At 62.8% G+C, this 9,533-nt stretch overlaps 1 protein-coding gene across 1 annotated transcript in view; it reads left to right on the plus strand.

Moving 5' to 3' along the window:
• The window catches only part of NACC2 (NACC family member 2), a 34,431-nt gene extending 29,638 nt beyond the window's left edge, over positions 1 to 4,793 (plus strand). Inside the window, exons 3-5 of the mRNA XM_007946938.2 lie at positions 2,268 to 2,373; positions 2,872 to 2,969; positions 4,282 to 4,793. Coding sequence (XP_007945129.1) covers positions 2,268 to 2,373; positions 2,872 to 2,969; positions 4,282 to 4,793 — 716 coding nt within the window. The remainder of the gene's footprint in view (positions 1 to 2,267; positions 2,374 to 2,871; positions 2,970 to 4,281) is intronic.
• The last annotated feature ends 4,740 nt before the right edge of the window (positions 4,794 to 9,533 follow it).

Consider the following 9,533-nt stretch of genomic DNA (forward strand, 5'->3'; position numbering starts at 1 on the left):
TGTGTGCGCGTCCGCCCTCACCCCTTCCTTCCCGTCTGGTGTGTGCGCGTCTGCCCTCACCCCTTCCTTCCGGCTGCTGAACAATGCACTTGCTCATCCCCAATCAGTCAGAAAGAGACTCGGATTGCCCCTCATTTCCTCTGGAAGAATTTGTCATTAAGCGGAGTTATTCAATTGAATTAATTTAGCATTTTAATTGAATCCCCTGGGTGGGGCCCCTGATTGGCATGATGGAAGTCAGGATTGGGTTGTAATTTAGGTCACAGATAAAAGCGGGCCGGGTGTGTGTTCCTGGCCCCCCTCCCTGCCCTGAAAATGCTGCCTTTGCGGCAGTGACCAGAGGGCCAGGGCAGCTCTGAATCCAGAACAGAGCTTTTCTGGAATCTGGATCCAAGGCCCCTACGACCGCACCCTCCAGCTTGGGGTTTATTGTCCTCAGAGGCTTGTAGGGTTTAGGGCTTTTCAGTGAAGAGATGAAGACGCATGGTGTTGTCAGCCTGCGCAGGTGAGAGCCTTGGCCAGCAAGCCCTTCCCTCTACTCCTCACAGGAGTCCCAGCCGTGGGCCAGGCAGGCCTATGGGCGCCCCACATGTCCAGACCCAGGTGTAGCTGGTCCCTTGGCCCTGTGTAGCCAGGCGGCATCTCGGCTGGCCCTCCCTGTGGGCCAGAATACTCTAGAACGCTCTTCTCTCCTGTTAACGTGACACCTGTGGGCGGGACGTCACAGCGAGGGCCAGGGCCGGCCAGCAGTGTGTCTGGGTGGCATGTGGAGGTGTGGGGTTGTCCGGCCAGTGGCTGTGGGCCCAGGTGAAGCCCTGGCCCTCAGCGGCAGCCTGTCTGGGCTTAGTGGGGCGAAGGAGGGCTAGGCTGCCTTCCACCCCAGCCCAGCACTGGCTGTCACTGGTCAGATGCCCGCCTTGACCCTGGGGGCTTGGGACCCCCGCTCGTGCGTGCCTGTTGCTGGTCTGTGAGAGCAGCCCCTCTATATCCCTGGGAGGATGCGCCCGGGCTGGTCTGTGCCCTCAGGCAAGGGAGGCCCCAAGGCCAGCCCTGAGCCCCATGAATGGTAGGACCCAGGCAGGCCAGGCGTCGGGTAAGGGGGGTCCGCATGAGAGGAGAGTGGCGTCAGTGGGCAGAGACAGGTCTCCATGACACGGAGTCTACACTTGCCCCTATAGAGGATTGGGGGACGTTAGGATGGGGGTACCAAGACCGGTGGGGAGAGGCTTTGGGGGTGGGGTCCGGGTCGGAGGAGTGCAAATGGGTGTGAGGAGGAGCTGGGGGCACAGAAGGAGCTGGCTGCTCCCCAGGGGGGCCCGGCGACCTGGCTGGGGGTGCAGAGTGCGGAGGGGAGCGCTGCCCTGTGCACCTAGACAGGCAGGGAGCGTCTGCCCCCAGAAGCTGAGCAGAGCACGGGGACACGGGTCCCTTAGGACCTGATGTCCACAGCCACTGAGATGGCTACTCCCAGGATCGGGCTCAGGGAGCTGGGCAGGTGCTCTGGGGCCCAGGGGATGTTTCTGCAGGGACAGTGGCACCAGCAGCCCTTCAGGCCACCGAGCCCAGGCTCATGTGTCTTCCTCCAGCCCCATCCCCACAGAAAGGGAGCCCGGTTGTCCCATTCCCGATGGTATGGTGCACAGAGCACTGGGTGCCGTGTGCGGGGTGAGGCCTCAGGCCGCCTGGGGGGGCGGGGCTGCAGGTGCCGGGTGGCCTCCTGTGTTCACACCCTTCTCATAGATGGGTGGCACGCTTCTGTCGCCTGTCCTGTGTGCGCAGGGTCCGGTACAGAGACAGCCCCCCCATTGTTTGGGGGGCAAGGCCTGCTCTTGGTTTAGTCATCTGTTCACCTTGCCCTGGAGAGACCCCTGTTGTGGCTCCAGGTGGTCTGCACCCACAGACACCTTGTGCTAGGGGTCCTGGTCAGCAGGGTGGGAGATGGGTCTGGGGAAGCCAGCCTGACCCTGACTTTTGGGGTGACCACTCAAACCCCCCATCACTGCTAGGGCTTTCTGGCATCTAGAAGGGATGGCAAGGCCAGACCAGGCCATGAGAGAATCGCTGTGGGGCTTTGGCTCCGTTCTGCTGGGGAGGAGGCGGGCCAGGGCCACCAGGTGACATTTGAGCAGGTGGCCACATGCATGCCCCCCACCCCAGCCCCAGTGACAGACCCTCGAGGGGAGGGTGGCCTTGGTTGGAGCATGCCCTGGGGCCCTGGGGGGTGGGAGCGTGGTGAGGGTCTCACGCGTCCCTGTTGGTGGCCGCAGGTTCTGGGGTCTACATCACGCGTGGCCAGCTGATGAACTGTCACCTGTGTGCGGGGGTGAAGCACAAGGTCCTGCTGCGGAGGCTCCTGGCCACCTTCTTCGACAGGTGGGTCCGGGGCCAAGGAGGGGGCAGAGCGGGGATCCCCAGAGGTCCCTTTGGGTGTGAGCTGTCTCGTCATTGAGGCTCTCGGGGGGTACGGTCCACGCTTCCCTGACATGGTGGTTTGCTGGGGCCCAGCTGTAGGCTGGGCACAGCGGAAGGGGCTTCAGCCCACTGAATGGGTGGCGAGGAGGGCTGACTCGGCTGATGAAGGGCTGTGGACCCCCAGCCCTCCCCTCCCCTAAGGTGTGTCCTGTACTGGGGTCTCTGGGCTGGGGCTTCCCAGCAGGGCAGGACAGAGCTAGTCCAGGCCTTGAGCCACCACCACCTTTGTGGCCTGCTCAGCCTGGGGAGCCTTCCCTCTCCTGCTCCCTGTCTGACCATGGCCACTGGGCCTTCCAAAGCAGACGAAGGGCCCTCGTGCAGGGCGGGGACTCGCCTTCCTGCCGGCCACCAGGGCCCCGCCCCCACGGCAGCTGCCTCAGCGTCCCTCCGTCCCCACAGGAACACGCTGGCCAACAGCTGCGGAACAGGCATCCGTTCCTCCACCAGCGACCCCAGCCGCAAGCCGCTCGACAGCCGAGTCCTGAACGCTGTGAAACGTAAGGGCGGGTCTCGGGGCCGTGGGCTGGGGTCTCGGGTGCTCCACAGCCCCTCCCGTGTCGCCGTGAGCGTTTTGGGGCACGAGAGCAGAGAGCAGCTCCCAGAACGTAGGTCTCGAGGTGCCGCGTCTGTGCCCGGCTCCGGGATGATGGATTTCAGCTGTGAAACTATTTTAATATGTGAAATAGGATCTAATTTTCCTCTTTGAACAAACCCCTTATTCACATCAGAGGTTATTTTGAGCCTTTGCCATCTGGTCGGCCGCGCTGCGTCCCGCTCCTGGGCTCGCGGGGGTGGGGTGGTCCCGCTCCGTGGCAGACCGTCGTCCTCACAGCTGCAGATGTGGACTAAGCCTGCGTCCGTCACCGGCCCGGCTGGCCAACGTCCCCTGCGGCCGTCGGAACGTGAAACCTGCTCTTGCTGGCTTCCTTGAGGACGTCACTCATGGGCTAGCACGAATTCTGCGTTCCTGCAAGGAGGGGCTGGCAGCTGTTAGTTACACGTGCTGGTGCCAGGGGTTGTGGGAGGGCTCTCGATGGCAGACCTGCCCTGGAATCGACTGGGTGGAGACCTGGCTGTGGCCTGTGACTCCTGGTGGGGAGTGGGCAGGGGTTGATTAATGATGGTGACGGTGGCCTCCATTGGTATTGGTGGCTCTTGCCCTGGACTGGGCCTTTGGCTGAAGAAAAGGCTCAACCGCACACACGCACACACATGCACGTACACCCCACACCCCTACACCCCGAATAAGACCTCTGGTTGCTTCCAATTTGTAGATGGACACAGGGCGGCCTGAGCCCCATAGCTGGCCGTAGGGTTCCACCCTGGCTCTTCCCACAGGACCCCAGATCTGCTCAGGAGGTGGGTGGGACATGGGAACCGAGGACTGAGGGAGGCCCAGCTGTTGAGAGCTTGCCCACTCAGGTCCTGGCTAGTGGGCAGGGGTGGCCCGAGTTCTGCTAGACCACAGGCTTGGCCGGACTGTCTGAGCCCTGCCCTAGCCTGGGGTCCTTGGTAGACACCACATAGAGGAAATAGGGCCTTAGGGACCACGTGGCCCTCAAGCTGCGACTGCGGTCAGGCAAACCGTGTTCTGGCAGGATGAGGAGGGAGGTGGTGCTCAGGGGTCCCTGGACCTCACAGTGGCCGCTTGAGTTCATGAATGCTCCGACCCCGAGCTTGTCCAGGCGTCCTGGCTCTGTGGCCTCTGAGCCCGGCAGCCCTTGGGAAGCATCCCTGTCCAGCAGGCTGGGCCCGGGGAGTGGTCGCAGGTGGGCCGGGGCCCTCACACCTGCAGCCCTCTCGTTTCAGTGTACTGCCAGAACTTCGCGCCGAGCTTCAAGGAGAGCGAAATGAATGTGATTGCGGCAGACATGTGCACCAACGCGCGCCGCGTCCGTAAGCGCTGGCTGCCCAAGATCAAGTCCATGCTGCCCGAGGGTGTGGAGATGTACCGCACGGTCATGGGCGCCTCGGCCGCCAGCGTGCCCCTCGACCCCGACTTCCAGCCCGCCACCGCTGCCCAGGTGTTCGAACAGCGCATGTTTGCCGAGCGCCGAGGCGACGCCGCTGCCATCGTGGCTCTGAGGACGGACACCGTGAATGTCGATCTGGGCGCTGTCTCCACTGCTAACCCCGCCTTCGAGGCCAGCGAGGAGGCCGACGGGGCCGGCTCGGTCATCCAGGAGGTGGCCGCCCCCGAGCCCCTGCCCAGCGACGGCCAGAGCCCGCCGCAGCCTTTCGACCAGGGCAGCACCAGCTCCAGCCGGCCCGAGACGCCGGCCCGGAGACCGGAGGCGGCCAGCTACGCGGGGACTTTGTAAGGGCGAACGGTTGAGCGAGCGAGCGAGCGGGGAGGCGCGGCCGCGGGCTCGGAAGGACCTCAGCACTAGAGCTGCTTGCATGCAATACTAATCCAGACCAGTGCGTTTGAGCCACACCCCTGAACTGCTACTGTTGCCTGAAACCAACGTGACTCTATCCTGCCTGTATTTAAACCTTACGAAGGAAATGCATTGTCATACTGTACGCGGCCAGGTTACTGGCACCCAGTGGGGAGGAGGCCCTGGGACTCCCCGTAGCCCCCAGGTTAGTCCCCGAGCTGTAGCTTTCCCTCCCCCAGGGGAGGGGCGGGAGGCCCCAGCCCTCCTCCCTCCCTCCCAGCCCCTCCGTCTGTCCTTCTGCCCAGGAAGACGAAGCCAGTGGCCACCAGTGGCCTGTAGGGTGGGGACATGCATGACTCTCCTTTCCTTACTGTCTGGGGCTGGGGTCCTCGGCCAGGCCCCCAGGGGACACTCCCTGTTTCTCTTTTGTTCTGCGACTCCAGGGGTCAGGCCCAGCCGGGTTCCTCACACACGTACGTGTATGTGTGTGACGTGTAGGCGTGCTCACAGGTGTGCATGCGTGCTGGGAGTAGCATGTACACCAGGGTGGGCATGGCCGGCCCCTGTGGGTGAGGGGGCACCCCACCCCCACCCCATGCCTGTGCCCTCCCTTGGCCCGGCCCCCCTCAGCCCCCAGGGACCAGCTGTGCACGATCCTGGGGTGAGGGCTGTCTGCCCGTCAGGAGGGGCCCGGCAGCAGCCTCCCCCCTGCTCGGCCGCTTGGGAATTCTGCTGGTTGGTTTTTGTTTCTACTTTAATTGAAGTGTTTCCCGTGTGTTTTGGACCCAAAAGAGCAGAAATTGAGGAGGGATGGGTGTCCCTGCCCCCAACTCCCTGTGCGTAAGGGCAGGTCATTTGTGGCGGTCAGGGGTCATTCCCCTATCCCTCCACCCCGAGCTAGGTCCCACTCACCTCCCACTGGGGGCAGAGGCCTTGGGGGGCCCAGCTTCTGGGGCTGGAGGCATGGCCTGAGCGGGGCCAGGGCTGCCCAGTGCTGGCGCTCTCACACATGCCTTGGCTTGGCACACGGCTCTGTAGGTGCCAAGGCTTGGCTGGGAGAGGCTGGGCAGGGGCTCCCCGACAGCTGAGGTGGGGGGACATGGGCACAGGGTGGCTGCCTGGTAGGAGGGCTGCCGGGCGGAGCTGTCTGCTACTTCCTGACCCCACAGGCCCCTCTCCCCCACCGACCAAAAGCTAAGCCCAGCCCATAGCTGGAGGCTCAAGGGTCCAGCCCTGCATGGGGGGCCTGTCCAGGGGCCTTGCCCACCCTCTCCTGGCTCTGAAGTTAGGCTCGGCAGCCCCCAGGAAGAGGCAGTGTGGAGGAAGGACTCCTTCCATGACTGGACTCCAGGCACCCGGGCCTGACTCCCCCAGTGGGGCCAAGTGTTTGCCAGCCTTCCAGAAAGATCTAGTGGCTTCCAGAAAGGAGCTTCGAGCAGGGACAGGCCATGGAGGTCCTGCTCTCAGCTCCTCTGCACTCTCCCTGCCCACGCCTGGCGGACCCAGGGGCGTCCTGGGCTTGAGGGTGACTGCTGAGGGGCCTGCTGGCTTCCTCCAGGCCAATCTCTGGTCTGAGGAGCTCTCTGCCACCTCCTCCCAAGAGCCAGCGGGGACCAGGACACCACACCCTCCCTCTGCAGTTCCCGCCACTTCCCACCCACGTTTGCACTTTAGTTTGACCATCACTGGGGACGTTTGGGGACCTGTCCTGGCAGGTGACTGCAGGGCTGTGCCTCCACTCGAGTGGACAGCTGACTCAGGCCGGCATGGTGCCTGAGACCTTTGTCCCTGAAGGCTCCAGGGCCATGTGTCTTGTTCTGGGCGAGGAGACGAGAGCTGCGGGGGCCGAGACGAGGGGAGCGGTGGTTCCCGAGCCCAAGGTGGGCTGGGCCCCGTGTTTTGCACTAACGTGTCCCGCAGGCAGACACGGGTCGTCAGCGTGGCACATGATTGTATCTGGGCGGGGCTCCCTCCGCGTCCTGAATGTACCGTGGCGGGTGGGTGGCGGCGGGCCGGCTGGGGGTCTTCCAGAGTGCCTTAGCATATCTTAACCGTTTTCCCAAGGTGACCCGATCCCAGAAGCCAGCCCCCTCCCCCCTTTGTTTACAAGATGACTAGTTCCAGACCCGGGGCTGTCCTGTCGCGGGAAGTGACCCTGTAGCCAAGACGAGCCACTCCATAGTCACGTCACCTGCACCTTACCCCTGAGCTTGACTGTTTGCAATACGCGTACCATGTAGAACCTATCGTAGAGCTGAATTCACCGGCACCTTTTGGGGAGCAGAGGATGGCGGGTGGGGGTGGGGCAGCCCCTCCCTCTGCAGAGGGACACGCGGCCAGGAGGCAGCAGGGACAGAGGGCGTCAAGTCCAGAGGAGGGACAGGGACGGTGCCGGCAGATACTGTGAGCCTGGCGGCCTGTGGGCCGGCGCCTGGTACTTGAATTCTTGTGCACTGTGTCCGGTCTCACCCAGAGTTCTCTGTGGTCACTAGCCTTCCGTTTGGTTGTCTGTCTGATTTTGCCCCTGAACAAAGCTGTGGGTGAGAGGCTGGGAAGGCAGTGGGGCGGGGTGTCTCGGGGGTCCCTGTGTGGAGCGGCTGCCTGGCTGGGGCTTGAGGAGGCGAGAGCCGGCTGCCTGGGGTCTGTGCCCCATGGGGAATCCTCCTTCAGTGTCTGTGTTTAGAGCTGGGAAGGAGGTGGTGGTGTGCAGCCACGCAGCTCACAGTGGGCAGGGTGCTGAGGGAGCCTGTCCCCTCCACGGGGACCCACGGCTGCACTGAGACGGGGCTGGTCTGGCCCCGACCCGTCCCCATTCAACTGGAGCCTCAGTGGCCGGCACTACTCCCTGCCCTCTCCGACCCCCAGCTGTTCTCGGCTTGGGTCCCCTGAGACAGGTTAACTTTATGGAAGCGGTTTGCTGCACGTGGAGAAAAGCCTGTGTGAGGAAGCCGCCTCCGCCGGCCGCAGACCCTCCGCACGCGGCCTGAGAGTCCTGGCTGTCCCGAGCTTTGCGGGCCAGAGTCAGTGCTGCTGTCAGCCGGTTCCCCACGCACGCACGGCTACGCGCCAGGTTCAGCCGGCAAGGGCTTGGTCCCCGATGTCTCAAAAGTGGCAAGATAGCTTGTTTTTGTTTGTTTGTGTTTCTGGGAAAGAAAAAAAAAGATTCTGGAGGGTCTGAGGCATTAGAATCGTAGAATCGGACGGCCCGCGTGTGTTCTGATCGGTTGCTTCCATGGTCTGCATTTTGCACATGACGGTGGTCTCTCTGTCACAAGAAGCCGGAACCTGCAATACTATTTTTAGCAGACAAAAAAACAGAGAGCGCTAAGAATAAATGTAGAGGTATTTTTGACTTGAATATTTGGATGACACTTGATAGAAATAGACCGTGAGTCTTTTGGGCAGAATGTTTGGAAAGCAAGAGGCTTTGGAAAGGGGACGAATGTTGCTTTTTTTTTTTTTTTTTTGAGTCTGTTTAGGGGCTGAAGTAGTACTGTAATTCATGACTGTTAAAAATAAACAAATCAGTAAGCCGTTGCTGCGCTGTGAGGAGGGCGCCATGTTGCCGCTGGGCTGAGTTTCAGCCACAAAAGATGCTTCCTTCCTTTGTTGCAGGAGGGCGCAGTCGTGTCCTCCCGCCCCGCGCGCGCCCTCCGCTTCCGTCCCGTGCCCTTACTCGGTAGACTGGAGACTGTTACTCCTTAGCCATGGCTGACACTGTACCAATAACTAAACAACAGAGACACCCGCCAATCCAGGCTCCGGCGTGTGCCCAGCCGTCTCCAAGGTGGGGCTCCATCACCCGCCCGGGGACGTGGTCCTTCCTTGTAGAGCGCTGTGTAAACCTCACATTTACAAGATAATAAAGTCAGAGTTCAAACCCAAGGCCCTGGACTGTGTTTGAGGAGGCGCACGGAGAAGCCAGGACGGGTCCCCGGAACCAGCGGGTGGAGCTGCCCTGTGAACCACCCGCTCCCCATGGTCCCCTGGGATTTTCAGGTGTCCGTCAGCCAGGCCCTGCCCCGGTTCTCGGGTGGTCGTGGGGTGCTCACTTTCTCTGGGCCTCAGTTTTATTCTGAAAAGCGGGCAGCTCGGCGGGTGCCTCAGTGGTAGGGTGTCCATACGGGAGACCAGACGAGCCAGGGCCCCTGCACGGCCCCCGCTTCCGTCGCGGAGGCCGCCACGTCGCTGGCGCTCAGCAGGTTGTGGTGGAGTCTCCAGGCTGAGGCTGGGAAGAGGTCTGCCAGTCTTCTTCCAGAAGGCAGCCGCTGAGAACCCTGGGCACCCCCTGGTGCCATCTGCTCTGGTCCCGGGGCGGGGCAGCGGGGTGGTCGGGAGGCAGGGACCGACTCGAGACATCAAAGCACCACCCCTCGTGCCACCTGCCAGGTCCTTCCCCCCACACACCTTCTCCTGGCCAGGTCTGCCAGGTGGACCCTGTACGTCGGACCATTGGGGGGCCCCTGGGACCGGCTGGGTCCTGGCCTGGCAGTGGACTCTGTCCTTTGCCGGCTCCTGCTGGGCACATTGGTGGTAGCTCCACAGGATGCGTGTGAGTGCGGCTCTGAACCTCAAATCCATTGGTGCGCGGCCCCAGGCAGGGACGGGGAGGGGCCGCTCAGCTGTGCTCACACTGGGCCCAGTCCGGCCACGTGGGGTCTTCCCTCAGGAGCCACTGCT

The sequence above is a fragment of the Orycteropus afer genome, unplaced genomic scaffold, assembly GCF_000298275.1.
Source record: "Orycteropus afer afer isolate SDZICR_OR568_19922 unplaced genomic scaffold, OryAfe1.0 scaffold00174, whole genome shotgun sequence".
NCBI classification, from domain to species: domain Eukaryota; kingdom Metazoa; phylum Chordata; class Mammalia; order Tubulidentata; family Orycteropodidae; genus Orycteropus; species Orycteropus afer.